Consider the following 16613-nt stretch of genomic DNA (forward strand, 5'->3'; position numbering starts at 1 on the left):
AAATAATCTGGCTAGAATGAATTTCAGGTTCATGTCATCTGCAAAATATTCAGTACTAAACAGATACCTGGTATTGAAGGTGGCTTAAGCTTGTTGGTTTGATTAATATAGATATGTTAGAGTCATCAATGTCAAGTATAATACTTCTGTCGTACACCTAGAGGTCAAATAAGACCTTATTCTGTATCTATTACAAATTTGTCAACAAGAAAAGGAACTCAATGGGAAAAAACTTTTAAGGAAAGTAAGATATGTGTTTTTAGTAAAAGGTGTGAAGGGCTTCCCTGGTGGCGCAGTGGTTAAGAATCCACCTGCCAATGCAGGGGACACGGGTTTGAGCCCGGGTCCGAGCCCGTGTCCTGCAAGATCCCACATGACGTGGAGCAACTAAGCCCGTGCGCCACAAATACTGAGCCTGTGCTCTAGAGCCCGTGAGCCACAACTACTGAAGCCCACGCGCCTAGAGCCTGTGCTCCGCAACAAGAGAAGCCACCGCAATGAGAAGCCCGCGCACCTCAACGAAGAGTAGACCCCGCTCCCACAACTACAGAAAGCCTGCGCGCAGCAACGAAGACCCAACTCAGTCAAAAATAAACTAAATAATTTTTTTAAAAAAGCATTAAAAAAATGTGTGAAGAATGAAAAATACTGAAAAGAGTGATACATAATCAGGATTTTCTAAGATTGGACTAAATTTAGTTGGGTACATGGATTTCAGTAGGAATGGGCTAGAACAAGACTGGATTTGGTTTCTCCAAAGTATTCTTTTTTTTTTTTACATCTTTATTGGAGTACAATTGCTTTACAATGGTGTGTTAGTTTCTGCTTTATAACAAAGTGAATCAGTTATACATATACATATGTTCCCATATCTCTTCCCTCTTGCGTCTCCCTCCCTCCCACCCTCCCTATTCCACCCCTCTAGGCGGTCACAAAGCACCCAGCTGATCTTCCTGTGCTATGTGGCTGCTTCCCACTAGCTATCTATTTTACGTTTGGTAGTGTATATATGTCCATGCCACTCTCTCACTTTGTCACAGCTTACCCTTCCCCCGCCCCATATCCTCAAGTCCATTCTCTAGTAGGTGTCTTTTTTTTTTTTTTTTTTTTTTTTTGCGGTACGCGGGCCTCTCACTGTTGTGGTCTCTCCCGTTGCGGAGCACAGGCTCCGGACACGCAGGCTCAGCGGCCATGGCTCACGGGTCCAGCCGCTCCGTAGCATGTGGGATCTTCCCGGACCGGGGCACGAACCCGTGTCCCCTGCATCGGCAAGCAGACTCTCAACCACTGCGCCACCAGGGAAGACCAGGTCTGTGTCTTTATTCCCATCTTACCCCTAGGTTCTTCATGACTTTTTTTTTCTTTCTTAAATTCCATATATATGTGTTAGCATACAGTATTTGTTTTTCTCTTTCTGACTTACTTCACTCTGTATGACAGACTCTAGGTCTATCCACCTCACTACAAATAGCTCAATTTCGTTTCTTTTTATGGCTGAGTAATATTCCATTGTATATATGTACCACATCTTTATCCATTCATCCGATGATGGATACTTAGGTTGCTTCCATCTCCTGGCTATTGTAAATAGCGCTGCAATGAACATTTTGGTACATGACTCTTTTTGAATTATGGTTTTCTCAGGGCATATGCCCAAATCAAAACTACAATGAGATATCATCTCACACCGGTCAGAATGGCCATCATCAAAAAATCTAGAAACAAATGCTGGAGAGGGTGTGGAGAAAAGGGAACAGTCTTGCACTGCTGGTGGGAATGTACAGCCACTATGGAGAAAAGTACGGAGGTTCCTTAACAAACGTGCCTTCTTAAGTCTTTTGTCATTATAGACACTTACCGTTTCAATCTAATGCCTTTGCAAAAAATGCTTCCCCTTCAAGAAGATTTATAGAAAGGACTTTTGGATATATACAAGTTTCTGACTTTCAGACCATAATGCTGAACTGTGTAAGAGATTGAAGAATTCTAATGAAAAACCTGATGGCCTCATAAAGCTGTTAACCAAAAAAGGATTAGTTATACAGGATGGAGTGAACTGGTGAATATGGTTATTTTTATGGTTTCTATCTGAAAAAATTACCGGTTTAAATCTGTGTTTTCCAGGTATAAGGAGACCTTCCCCTCAAACTCATTATAACTTACAGAAATTTGGTAAATTATACTTTTTTGTAAGCAGAATTGAAACATTTATCTTATCTATCTGCTCCCTCCAGAGTTTGGAAACTCTTAGGTTCCCTGCAGCTTTATCAGATAAATTAGGAAGGCTACCCCACTAGTGGTTACAGAAATCCCAAGGTATTTTGGAGACCTCAAAAAGGGAGGAATTCACCTACATAGGTTAGGCAAAAATCTGTGATAAACCCTTGGTGTGACTTTCCTAGCCCTGAGAGGTCCTTTAAAAGTCCAGTCTGAGACTCCTTATAAAAGTTTCAGCAAGGGCTTCCCTGGTGGCGCAGTGGTTGAGAGTCTGCCTGCCGATGCAGGGGACACGGGTTCGTGCCCCGTTCTGGGAAGATCCCACATGCCGCGGAGCGGCTGGGCCTGTGAGCCATGGCCGCTGAGCCTGCGCGTCCGGAGCCTGTGCTCCGCAACGGGAGAGGCCACAACAGTGAGAGGCCCGCGTGCCACAAAAAGAAAAAAAAAAAAAGTTTCATCAAGTAAAAAGTCTATATGATCAATTACAGTTATATAAATCATCAAACCAAGTTTACTGAGACCACACTTATTTTGCAAACCATTTAGTTTTAATTTGGTTACATTTAGTAGAAAAGAGGGTAATTTTAGAGAGAAAAAGATTTTACAATGAATGTTAAATCCCAGTTTTGTTAATGGAGATCTGTAATTATTAAGACTCATCTCCCACATAGTTCTTTGCTGTTATGTTATATTAATGTAAAGTTTAATCGAATCATCATTATTATTATTTTTTAGAACAACAGACATAATATCTCACAGTTTCTGTGGAAACAGATATAGGAAAACAGGTGCAACTTAGCCGGGAGTGTCAAAGCCTCAGGCTCCGGCTCTCAGGCAGGCTGCCATCAAAATATTGGCAGGGGCTACAGTCATCTCAAAGCTCAACTGGGGGCTTCCCTGGTGGCACAGCGGTTGGGAGTCTGCCTGCCGATGCAGGGGACACGGGTTCGTGCCCCGGTCGGGGAAGATCCCACATGCCGCGGAGCGGCTGGGCCCGTGAGCCATGGCCGCTGAGCCTGCGCGTCCGGAGCCTGTGCTCCGCAACGGGAGAGGCCACAACAGTGAGAGGCCCGCGTGCCACAAAAAAAAAAAAAAAAAGTTTCAGCAAGTAAAAAGTCTATATGATCAATTACAGTTATATAAATCATCAAACCAAGTTTACTGAGCCCACACTTATTTTACAAACCATCTAGTTTTAATTTGGTTACATTTAGTAAAAAAGAGGGTAATTTTAGAGAGAAAAAGATTTTGCAATGAATGTTAAATCCCAGTTTTGTTAATGGAGATCTGTAATTACTAAGACTCATCTCTCACATAATTCTTTGCTGTTATGTTATATTAATGTAAAGTTTAATCGAATCATTATTATTATTATTATTTTTTAGAACAACAGACATTATCTCAGTTTCTATGAGCCGTGGCCGCTGAGCCTGTGCATCCGGGGCCTGTGCTCCACAACGGGAGAGGCCACAACAGTGAGAAGCCAGCGTACAGCAAAACAAACAAACAAACAAACAAACAAAAAAAACAAAAAAACCACAAAAACTGGGGGAGAGTCCCCTTCCAAGACTGCTCATGTTGCTGTCAGGTCTTCCTTCTTTGTCACATAGGCCTCTCCACTGGCTCTCTGAATGTCCTCATGACATGGCAGCAGTCTACTCATAAGGAGTTGGGAGATTGTTGGGGAAGGTCCACTCATTGGGCAGAAGTCAGGTTACAGAGAATAATTCACCAATCACTGTCCAGCAGCGGGGTGTGAATGTGCAGGTGTTTCACGGCCACCTGAACGCGCCAGTCTGCGTGGCGGGCAGAAGACACTGTGCTGGACGCGCCGCGGCTCAGGTAGCGCAAGTTGGAGAGCCTGTGGTGCGGGATGGTGGGCAGGGCACTGCAGATGGCCTCCTCGTTCATGGTAGTGGGTGGCGCAGGCACTCAGGCAGCCGGTCGATTCCCTGCGAGCCGGGTCGGCAGGCCCTACAGCCTGCCGGACATTAGGTCACGAGGGCATCCATTCTCTGCGCAGCCCACGCCAAGCCGCTGCTTATCCGGAGCCGGAGCGGAGTTTAATTGCATTATTAAAGGATACTCTAAGTTTGTTTCTGAAGCTTATCTCCGTAATTTCTTTGGATGAAGATCAGATGCCCCATGACCTGCAACCAGGGGATTATGCATACCGGAAAAGACAAAATTTAAAGGACTATCTCCAACCTGGAGAGAAGGACCCTTTTCAGGTACTCTTAACTAGCTTATGCACAGCAAAACTGAAGGGAATTGACTTTTGGATTAATTTCCACTCACAAAGGGCCCCTGCACTGGAGTGGCCTATAGAGAGGATGGCTGACCTTGAAAATCACCTCAAAACAATGCTCAAACAAAGGAGAAACTACACTCACACCAGGGCGAGAAGACGACGACATCAGAAGTAGACAGCTTGCCCGAGATCCTGGACCTGGCTCATTTCCCCTTCCCTTGAAGCTCTCTTACCTCCCTTCAAAGCGGGAGACGGGGTGCTGCTGAAGTATGAAAAAGAGCAATGACCTGAGCAGCAGCAGCAGCCTGAAGAAAAAAATGAAAGGGATCTTATCTTAGCACGTTCTTCTTACTACTCACGCCTCTCTAAAATTAGATAGAGTAAAACTGTGGGTACATCATACCAGAGTAAGAAGATTATCAGCTATTGACCAGCCAAGCCTGCCTACAGCCAACAGACTCCTGAGAAACAGACATCTCACCCTTTGGGAAACTTTATTTGTTCCGACAAGTGGAATGAAAGTTGTTTTCTTATCCTTTCTCATACCTTCTACCTATAGATTCACATGCTGATTATTTCGATAATTCTAACTGCTAGACATGTGGTCAGCTTCCTATTTCTGGGTCTTCAGGATTGCCTTGATAGGTTTTCCCCATACAGGGAATGGTTTGGAAACAACTGGCTACAATAAGTCTCTCTGAAGTGCTGGTTCCAGACTGGGCTTCAGACTTACTCCCCTGAATTCCCAAGGAAATGAGATCTGTTCTGTCTACTAACGTTCTAGTTGTCACTCCTCTTACTTCTAACTGGGTCTGCTACACCAAAATGGCAAAACAAAGGTTTGAGTTCTTAATCACACAAGACTCAGATCCAGGACTTGGAACTCAAATACTTCTAATTTGTTATCTATTCCCCAAAATTTAGGCAGGAATACGCCCCAGCTCAGCAAGAAGTAGTTAAAGCTGTTGTCGCCCCGTTCCCTAAAAGATTTGGGGAAAGATACAGCTGAAGTGGGGATGAAAACCGAGTCCCCCGAAAGCTGAGTTCCTCTGCCGAGTTTACGATTAACATCTCTATCCAAAACGATTGTTCCCTTTTCTTGTCCAACATCTGTTCTCCTCAAGATTGAGGAATATCAAAGAAAAGGGATCGATGCTGAGTAGGGCCCTCTGGGGCTCCTGGGCTGGGAGGCCTTTTTGTCTCCCATTTCTTGTAAGCAAGACTCCAGCCTCCATGACCTTCCCTGCGTTCCAAAGGGCAGACCTGAACAGTTGCTAATCAAGGGAGGAGCAGCCACAAAACCACCTGAGGCAAGATTAAAGTGACCAGAGAAGCTCAGGAGATTAGGAGACCCTGAACACACCCTAATCTTGTCAGCAACCCCACCCTTTTGAAACTCTGCAGAAGAAAGAAGAATGCAAGACTGTTACTGCCTTGATCCTTATCACATACCTCTGACCACTACCCCTGACTATACAACTTCTCCCTATTCCCCAGTGAAGGGGGGCACAGTTCTTGAGGCCCTAGCCTACTGTGTTCCCCTTTGCCTGGCAAAGAAATAAAGCCACTCTTTCTTTCTCCTCCATCACTCTGTCTACATATTTCTGTTTGGCACTGGTGCACAGAGAGCTAAGATTTTGGCAACAACAGCTGATACAGAGGATAGCATAAATTTGGGAATGTTGCTGAATCAGTTTCCCAAACTTCTCAGATAAGAATCACTTGGAGGGAATTCCCTGGCAGTCCAATGGTTAGGATTCTGTGCTTTCACTGCCAAGGGCATGGGTTCAATCCCTGTTTGGGGAACTAATATTCCACAAGCTGCGTGGCGTGGCCAAAAAATCACTTGGGCCATCTGTAAAATATACACACCACCAGTCTTCCCCAGACATTCTGACTCAAGAAGGTTGAACTGGGGCCTGGGAATCAGTACAAGTACACCAGTGGCTTATCTTCAACGTCAGGGGGAAACAAATTAGATTATTATATTTAGGCAAATATTTGCACCGTAATACCAAAGACCCTGGAATTGCCAAAGGAGATTAAACTACCAATAGGAAAAAAATTTGTCTATTTTTACACTGATATGGAACCGGTGTTTTGGAAACAATCCTGACGTTACCTTCTCAGGCTCCACCCCACTCCCACTGAAAAATTTCCCACTGCTTTTAGAATACAGACAAAACTCCTTACCATGGTCCACAATGCCCAGAGTCATGGTTTCCTTCCTACTGCTTCTCTATATCCAGTACCCATCTTTCTGGTCTTAATTTAAAGACGGCCCTTCTCTAGGCTAAGGCTAATCTCTTCGACCCTTGGTGCTCCTGAGGAAGTTTCCTCATTTGTAAAATGGGAATAATATTGATCTCATAGATGGTTCAGGATTAAATGAGGTCAGGTAAGAAGAGCTCTCTGCACAGAGGGGCTGGCACAGTGAATGATAGCTATTATTTAATCAAATCAAGCTCTGTTTCTACTTCACATTCAATTCAGTTCTTAAACCCACTTGCCATCTGGTTTCTGCATCCACCATTCCAAAGAAACTATTTTCATTAGGCTCACCAACTGCCAAGTCCAAATGACATATTTCAGTCCTTATCTGACTGACCTTTCTGCAAATACTGGACATTGCTGACCATTCCATCCTCTGAAATTCTCCTTTGGCATCCCAAAAAACTGTATCCTGGTTTCCTCATACTTCTCTGGCCAGTCTTTTAAAGTACCTTTTGTGGTTCCTTCATTGCTTACATTTTCAAATTAAAAAAAAATGTTTTATCACAGTAATACATGCATATTTATACGCCAATGAGAGCTACTCAGCAAGGTCTTCCTTGACCATTAAGTTAGAACCCTCACCCCATACCCTCTCACATCACTTTGTTTTGTCTTCGGAGTACTTCTCTCACTCTGATTCACTTGTTTGTCTCCCCGCCCCCACTAGATCCTAAACTCTTTGAGGGAAGGGGGTATGTTTTATTCACTGATGTATTCAGAGCACGAAGAATAATGCCTGGCACCCACTAGGCTCAATCAGCATTTGACTGACTGAAATATCCCCCACATTTAATCAATCACTTGTAGATTCTACCTCCTCAATTCTCTCAAATCTTTGCCCACTGTTCTTGCTTCACAACTGACTCATATCTTGCTTAAATGACTGCCACAACCATCTCCAGTCCTATTCTATAGTCCATATCCCAAATTGCAGCTAAAGTGATCCAAATCCTTCAATAGATTCCTACTGCCTTTAGGATTATGTCTAGATTCTTTAGCAAAGCATATAGAGCTCTCCATGATCTGGACCCTGGCTAATTCTAGTTTCAGCTTTTGCCAGCCCCTTCCATATGCACCATGCTCTAACCATCCCTATTTATAGTCACATGCAAACTGCTTTACCTTTTCTGCTTCTACACCATGACAGCTGTGTTGCTGAGGACCTTTGGGGAAAAATCACACAATAAAGTAAATCGGTACCATTTTAAATAAACAGCCTTTAACCTCATTTGTTCATTGAACACCTATAACAATCCTTTTATGGATCCCATGTCAGCTCCAGCTCCCATTTCCCTCATGACCATTAAAAAAAAATACCAAGAAACACTTCAACATTAATAGAAGGGTTTACAGTGAAGAGAATGCGCCCCTCCCCAACCCTACCTCACTCCTAGAGGTGTTAAGTTTGAAGTGCAACATGTGGAATCTTCTCTGTGAATATGCAAATATGGATTTACATTCCTTTTGTCTCCTAAACAAGTGAAATTAAATGTCACCTACTATTCTAAGATTTATTTCTTCAAGAATATCTTTCCTATTAGCACATGTAGATTTTCCTCATTCTTCTTCAACAGTTGCATATTTTTTGACTGGACGTACCGCAATTCAACCTCTCTGCTACTAATGGGACATTTAGCAGGTTTTCGGTTTTTCATTCTCTCTCTCAGCAGTTCAACACTTTTATTCGAGCTCCCATCCCATTTTCACTTTTCTCACAAGGATGATTTTACCTATTCCACAGAGGAAACTGAAGCTATGAAGTGTGAATTCCTCCAACTTTCTACCTCCCTCATCTATAGGCTGATCTGTAACTCCAACTCCTTCCTTCCTTTGTCTGGGGGGGGGAATCTCTTCTCCTATAGGAGGAAATGCTATCTATGCTAACATTCCTTCCTGTTTTCACAGAGGTCTTTCCAACAATTATCTTCTCTTGCTTTTTTCCAACCCCTCCTTCTCTATTGCTTTCTCCCTTAAGCCTACGCAAGCATACTTATTTATCTTCCTTTTTTTTTTTTTTAAATTTTGGCTGCGCTTCGCAGGCTCCGCATGCAGGATCTTAATTCCCTGACCAGGAATCAAACCTGCGGCCCCTGCAGTGGAAGTGCAGAGTCTTAACCACTGGACAGGCAGGGAAGTCCCTGTTTTTCTTCCATCTTAAGACTCTCCCCCTCTTTTATTCCTCACAGCCTAGCTTCTTTTTTATTTTTTATTTTTTTTCAGCCTAGCTTCTTGAAGGGGTAGTCTATGATCTCTCTTGTCACTTCCTCATCTTCCATCTGTCCCTCAACCTCCTGCTGGCTGGCTTCTAATCTCACTCTCTTGCTAGCTAAGGTCACCAGGGACCTCCTAGTTGCCAAAGCCCAAAGCTCTCAGGCTTTATTTTACTTCTCTGTGGTATAGATGCTAAGTCTTTTTCTTTTTTCCTTTAAACCTCCTTCCTTGGTTTAAGAAATATCATTCTTCAAGTTCTCCTATTTCTGACCACCCCTAAAAATTGGTCTATACCAGCATTCTGCCCTCCATACTCTTCTGACTCTACACAGGCCTCCTGTGTGATCTCACCTACTCCCAAGTTTGCACAAATCCTAAGCTTTCTACCTATCATAGTTTAAACACACATGCTCCCAACCGAACTTAGCTATTTCTCCTACCTTCCACCCTCAATCTGTTCAGTGAATGGCCATCACCATTTACCCAATCACCTAAGTCAGAAACCTAGATTCCACTTTTTTTTTTTTTTTACTTTCCATTATCCAATCAGTCACCAAGAGGTACCTCTCATTTCACGCCTACTGCCAATGCCTCAGCCAGTTTTAAGTCTCCATCATCTCTCATCTGGCATCAGCCCTCCCCAGCCCATCCATTTTCCACACTGTGCCAGTGATCTAAGATGAGCATTTGAACCTGAGCCTTGTAAATAATCACTACACTACGTATGTTTCCTATATTCCATCCATCCAGAACTACTTGTTGTTCCATGAACAGACCATGTACTTTCATGCCCCTAAGCATTCTGTTCCCTCTGCCTAGAATACTTCCCCCGCACTGACCCCGGCAAACTCCTCCCTACTCTTCATGATCTGAAGGGTTCCCCTCTACGAAGGCTTCTTATCCTCACTTCATAAGCAGAGTTGGTAACTCCTTATCACCATGAAACTTTATAAATATTTATTGCAATGATCATTTCTTATTAAACTTATTTATATTTATGTGTCTACCACTCATTCTAGACCTTAAGTGCCCTGCCATCAGAAACTGTATCTTAACGTCTGTATCAGCATCTAGCAGACTACTTGATAAAAATAGGTGGCTCGATAAATGCTGAATGAATGAATACCATGTACCCATCCAATCAAGCTAAACCAAAATTCTGGAAGCCACCTTTCATTCTTCCTTCTCCACTCCCAAATGCCAATTGGTCATCAAGTCCTGTTGATTCTATCCCCTAAACAGCTCTCAAATTCATCCCCCTCCTCCCCATCTTAATGCCACAGCCCTGGTTCAGGCTCCACTACCCCATACTTGAACTAGATTTGCCCCTCTCCAAACCACTCTCCGCACTAGTGCTGGAATTTTTTTAATTTTTTATTCCAAAAATCATACATTCTTGTAAAAAATTCAAATACAGAAATAAAAGCACAATACCCCACCCAGTATACACACAAGCATATAGCCCCCTCCCCTCCAATCCTCCTCCCCTCCAATCCCACTCCCCAGAGGTTATCACTGCAAACAGTTTTGTGTATATCCTTTCAGACCTTTTCCTTTGCATATACATATAAGCACATATAAATACACACACATGGGTTTTGTCATTTACAAAAACGGTATCACACTTGTTACATGATTGTTCAATTTTTCCTCATTTAATATACAGAAAATTCCTAAAACACAAATCTGATTATATCACTCCACTAGAGCGCCTCATTTCTCATAATATGAATTCATATGCATTAGCATCAAAATCAAAGCTCTTGACGATATGCTTCCTATCCATCTTTCAGTCTCATCTCTAGCCATTCCAGCATTCGAGGGACTGGAACATAAACCACCTTAAATCCTTTCTGGAACAAGGCTGGTACAAACAAACAAACAAACAAACTAGGAACACACTCTGCCATTTCTGGAGTTTGTCCTCTTCACTTCATGTTACACTCTGCCTGCACTTTTCCATCTGGCAAGCTCCTACTAATTAATTCTTCAACAATCAGCTTAAAAATTACCTCTAGGAAGACTTCCCTGACTTTTTCAGACATGATCACTCTTCTTTTTTCCCCTATACTTTATATCTAGCTTCTTAATTGCACTTATCTCACAGTACTGTAATGATTTATTATCGTCTTGAATTCCACCCCCCCTCCCCCAACTTGATGGTGATATTGTTCAGTGAAAGGAATGCGTCTTATTTCATTTTGCATCCCAAGGTTTTGATGGAACGCTTACCATGGAGCAGACGCTCAGTAATGAATCTGTTGAGGATTTTATGATTCTAGGAACATTTACTGAGTACCTACTCTGCACAGAACCATATCCTAAGCATGAAAAGAAACAGAAGACACAGTCTTTGCCCTAAGGAACTTACCATTTCCCTACCATTTCCCCTGGGGGGGAGGGACAGAACACATTTACATGGCAACATATCATTTCTGACATATAGGCTGTTTCAAACATTTAGTTATTTGCCTCCAATCCATTTAGGAACAAGGCATTGTATAATCAAATAAATAATAAAATAATGGGCAGTTCAGTTTGTCCAAGAGGTTTATGTTTTTAGTGTGGCATAGAGTCCACCAGAATCCAATTCTCTGTCCCAGCAGAGGGGCTGTCCCCTGTTCCAGCCTGCAAATTAGAAAACTGAGATGATACCATGCTTGGAAATTTTCTACTACATCAAGAGGACATAAAGTTATTGGTTATTTCATGATTTCTCTTCTTTCCCCAGGAAAGAATGATACTAAGAGCAATAAATGGAGTTAAAGGGGACACTGGAGAAGATTACTCTCTGTTAGTGGTAGGGGGAAGGGGGCTGCTTGGTTTTAAATCAAAGGGTGGCACTGCCCCCAGGAAGATCAGGAGAGGTGATTTTTTATCAGTTACTTACTTACTAAATTTTTTTTTTTTTTTTTTTTTTTTTTTTTTTGTGGTACGCGGGCCTCTGACTGTTGTGGTCTCTCCCGTTGCGGAGCACAGGCTCCAGACATGCAGGCTCAGCGGCCATGGCTCACGGGCCCAGCCGCTCTGCGGCATGTGGGATCTTCCCGGACCAGGGCATGAACCTGTGTCCCCTGCATTGGCAGGCAGACTCTCAACCACTGTGCCACCAGGGAAGCCCTTACTTACTAATTTTTAAAGGCTACGGTACTAGTTAATCTGGTGATTTCAAGATCAGACACTGTACAAATATAAACAAATGGGGGAAAGGTGAACCACCTAGGCTGGAGAACAGGGAAGGCTGACCAAGGAGGCCCAAAGGAAGCCTCATTCATCAGAGTCCAAGTCACTGTCCCCAGCAATGGAGTGGAAATCCTCACTGTCCTCCTCGTCCTCTGACAGGTGGACCTGGCTTAGTACGCTCGGCCCAGAGCGCTGCTCTTCCTCCTCCTCATCTTCTTCCTCCTCTGATACCTCATACCCACCGATGCTGCTGAAGCTTGTGTCTTGGGTGTTCGACTTGGGATCAGGCTCCTCATAGCTCCCATAACTGAGAAGAGAAACATGTCATCTCTCAAGCTCGGACACCATCCTCTAGCTGACCAGTCCCGTTCTTGGTGCCACCAAGGGATCAGCCCATCTCACCTCCCCTGGACACTAAAATGATGGTTCTGGACTGTTCTACAGGTCCCTGAGAGAAAAATGATCCTATTCAAAAACATCAACTTGCCAACTTCATATACGCAAGAATCTGAATGAAAGAAACTCCCCTACACCTGAACAACACACTGCCAGCTTACATGACCATAAATGCTCTGAGAGCCTCATAGTTTCTTCTGCCACTTACAGCTTCACTCATCTACATATCCAATTAGTCAACAGTCCTGAAGATTCTACCTTTTCAATATATCTTGTCTCTACCCCCTCCTTTCCAGCCCTATTCTGCCTGCCTTGGCTTAGTCCTTTGTGATCCCTGGCCGCCTGCACCACTGAAATCAGTCTTCATGCCTCCAGTCTTGCTCTCCTCCAATTAATTCTTCACATTTCTGCCAGAGTGCTGTTTATTTTTGTTTGTTTGTTTATTCTTAATTTTACTTAAAAAAACCCACAAGTAATGCACGTTCACTGGTTAAAAAAAAATTAGAATATACACCAGAAAAAAAGAAAAAGAAAAAAAAACACCAATAACTCTACCACCCAGAGATAATCTTTTGGTATATGACCTTCCAAATTTTTTTCTATGCACTTCACTTTGATGCTTAAACATTTTCTTTTTATTTACAAAATTGGAATACTCTACATACTCTTCAGGAATCTGCTTTTTCACTAATGTTTATAATGAACATCCTTCCATGTCAATAAACATACATCTATATCATCATTTTAATAGCTGCATGGTATTCCACTGTATGGCTGTAACAGGATTTATTTCAGTCTCTCACTAGAACATTTAAGCTGTCTTCAATTTTCCCACTATTAGAAACAATGCTGTGATAAACATCCTTGTACAAACATCTTGATGAAGGTATTTTATTGTTCCCATGGAATAACTTCCTAGATATGGAATGTGGGGGCCAAAGGGGACGCACGCTTTTTAAGTTTCTGATTTATAATGATAAATTGCTGTATCTCTCTCACCTACCCGTTTCAATTTACATTATCAACCAGTCATTTCAGAATGTCTTTTTCCTCATGCCTTTTTCAACACTGGGCATTATCATTCATTTTAATCTCTGCCCATCTTATAGGTAAAAAAATTGCATTTCATTGTTTTATTGCATTTCTTTCTTAGGAAAGCTAATTTTTCATATATTTATTGGCCATTTGCATTTCTTTTGTAAACTGTTAATTCATGGCTTTTGCCCATCTTTCTTTTGGGGCACAGAGCAACTTTTCCAAAATACAGATCTGATCATACTATGCTCATTCAATGTCTGCCCCAAATTTTCAGACCCTTCATGATTTGGTCCTTACCTACTTCTTTAAACTGTCTCTATTACACGGATCATGATCAAAACCTCCAGCCACACTGAGCTACTTGCATTCTCTAGAAGTGTTTCATGTCTCTGTGTCGTCATACATGCTGTTCTTAGTCTCTGGAATGTCCTTCACTTTCCTTTTCATTTAGCTGATTCCTATTCTGATTCAGCTCAGCTTCTCTAACCAGCTCCCCTACTCCACTCCTACCCAAGTCCCAGAAAAATCCTGTCGCTGCCTATCAGAGCACTTTTCTTGTTACACTGTGATCATCATCTGTTTGCCTGTTTTAGATTTCCCACTAGACTAAACTCCTTGAAGCAAGGACAACATCCTTGCTTTTGTACTTGTAAATATCTGCTAGATGAATAGACTCTTACTGCTTGCTGGATACCTGTGGCTTAGATGTATAATATGTACCTTAAATCCAACATGTCCACAGACAAATTCATTTTTTGCCTCCTTTCCCACTCCATCTAATACCTGTTTTTCCTCTTTCTTCTCTTAGTGACATTCCCATTCATTATATATCTAATCTCCTTACCTCCTAAATCCAATTGATCTACCCTCTGAACAGTTCTTGAATATGTCCCTTCCCTTTCTTCCACTCCTAATAGATTCTAGCTGAATTCCTTATCACTGCCCTAGAGTTATTTAACACACAAATTTGATGTTACTTTCTTTTCCTTAAAGTGATGATTCCCATTAACCACAATCCAAATGTCTTAGCATACCAGTTAAGGTCCTCTACAGTATAATCCCTTGCTACTTCTAGAGTCACAACGCCCAGCAACCTCCCTTCTGTCTGGAATTTACTTTGCTATATTTCTGTGCCTTTGAACATACTGTTCCATCTCTAAGGATCTCCTCACCTGTTGCCACTTATCTACTTAGTAGACTCCTATTCATCCTGTAAGGCCCAGTTCAAATGTTCCCTCATCTGTGACACTTTCCCTGATTACTCCAAGCAGAGAGAGATACTCCCTCCTCAGTGGTGACTTGGCACTTTGTACTTAACCTATGCTATGTAGCTCTCATCACACTGTATTTGTAATAATTTCGTTGTATCAGTCTCTTCCACTAGACTGTGAGCTCCTCAAGGGCAGGATATGTCTTGCTCCTCTGTGTATCCCCAAGGGCCTAGCACAGTGCCTGGCCCTAGTAGGTGCTCAGGAAATGTTTGATGGATGAAAGTAATCTGATGCTGGGCCCTCTGACATCATAGCTGGGCACTGATGCCACAGCCCTGTAGCATGTTGCTACCGATTACCTGATGTTGCTATCCTCCAAACCATGAGAAGCCTCCCCACCGTCTCCCTCATAGGACATCATGCTTTCTTCATTTTCCATGCCCATCCTTGTGTTCTCCTGAAGCATGCGGGGCTGTTTGGGTCTTATCCCACCAGATCCCACATCAGAGTCACTTCCACTTTCACTCAGCTGGATAGCTGTGAAAAGAGACAGATCTTGAGATAAGTTTGACAAAGAATTAACATCATTGGCTTAGTCTTCCAGAACTAGTTAATCCCATGCATCTACAGAGGCGTCTTGCCTGGACTCCTCACCTCAGAGGACTGCCTAGGGTCAACACTGACAAGATCTGTAGTTTGGAAAGAGAATTAAAAAATCATTTCCTTTTTCCATTTCAGTGCTATCTATCTGTTCTTCCCCCCCCCATCATGTCCTCCTATACTCATCCCCTGCTATTGTCATTAATCCACAAAAAAATCCCAAAGCAGGATCTTTTTTCTTCATTTTCCTTCCCTATTGCCACATATAACACTTCTATCTCGTTTTTATCAAGTATTTAAATCAAAACCGCTGCTTTGGCATTGCCTTTTTGACTGTCATCTTTTGTACCTCCTGTGTTGTATTTTTTCACCTCTTCTAAGACTAATGAATTTGATCAGCCTATGAGTGAGTGCTCAGTACCCTGAGGTCTACTAATGGGACTTCAATAAAAGAGCAATTTCTGGTAACAGCATATGTGGCCCAGAGCTTCCTCCCAAGTCCTGAGGGTGCCATGGTGAGCTACGTACCAGAGAAAGGGTTATCTCCTTCTTCATCACTCCCAGCATCTTCCTCATCATCTTCTCCTTCAGACATAAGCAAATCCTCATACAGGACACTGGCTTGAGGCTGTTGCACAGTTCCCTCCTCTTCATCTGCAAGATCACCATCTGCATCTTCACCTTCCTAAATGAGACCAGTTGAGGATCAAAGTCCCATTAATCGACCAAGTAAAAGACCAGAAGCCACCACCAGCCGCACCCCCCTTGCTGCCTTACAAGAAGTTACATAATTTTGGTGGATAGATTTGTTTAGCTGGTTCTTACAAGTCAGATTGGGCCTCACTATGGAGACCTTCTGATAGCGCCTGGGGATTTGGCCTGTCCTGTACTACTGGGGCTCCTACCATATAAGGGTATAATGTAACCATGAGCTTTCTGTAAGCATACTCACTGGGGCTGGAGTCTTAGGTTTCCCATCCTCCTCATCATCATACCCTTCAATATCTACATCAGAGTCTTCCTCGCCCAGCCTACCTCGGCCCTGGCGCATCTGAGTAAGGAACACAAATAGCACATCATTGAGGGACGTGCCAGTAGGAGGAGTTAACCGAGGGCTCTCACTCAGGACCGATGCTCCTCCCTGATATCCCAGCCAACCCCACAGCTAGTGGGGGCTGTTTACACAGCTCAAGGCATGTGCATTTTCCCCCATTCATTCTTTGGAAATCACA

At 42.9% G+C, this 16613-nt stretch overlaps 1 protein-coding gene across 6 annotated transcripts in view; it reads right to left on the reverse strand.

The window, feature by feature from the left end:
* Positions 1-4154: 4154 nt before the first annotated feature.
* TAF1 (TATA-box binding protein associated factor 1) overlaps positions 4155-16613 on the reverse strand; it is a 97515-nt gene continuing 85056 nt past the window's right edge. Inside the window, exons 36-41 of one of the 6 annotated variants that reach the window (XM_060138471.1) lie at positions 16334-16432; positions 15910-16066; positions 15141-15318; positions 7865-7905; positions 4611-4773; positions 4155-4367 (exon numbers count right to left, since the gene is read on the reverse strand). In XM_060138471.1, the coding sequence (XP_059994454.1) occupies positions 4634-4773; positions 7865-7905; positions 15141-15318; positions 15910-16066; positions 16334-16432 (615 nt within the window). In that variant the 3' untranslated portion in view covers positions 4155-4367; positions 4611-4633. Of the gene's footprint in view, positions 4774-7076; positions 7217-7864; positions 7906-8125; positions 12444-15140; positions 15319-15909; positions 16067-16333; positions 16433-16613 lie in introns of those variants that run through there. The other 5 variants (XM_060138478.1, XM_060138469.1, XM_060138470.1 and 2 more) reach the window with 5 other exon arrangements.

This window comes from Lagenorhynchus albirostris, chromosome X, assembly GCF_949774975.1.
Source record: "Lagenorhynchus albirostris chromosome X, mLagAlb1.1, whole genome shotgun sequence".
In the NCBI taxonomy this organism is placed as follows: domain Eukaryota; kingdom Metazoa; phylum Chordata; class Mammalia; order Artiodactyla; family Delphinidae; genus Lagenorhynchus; species Lagenorhynchus albirostris.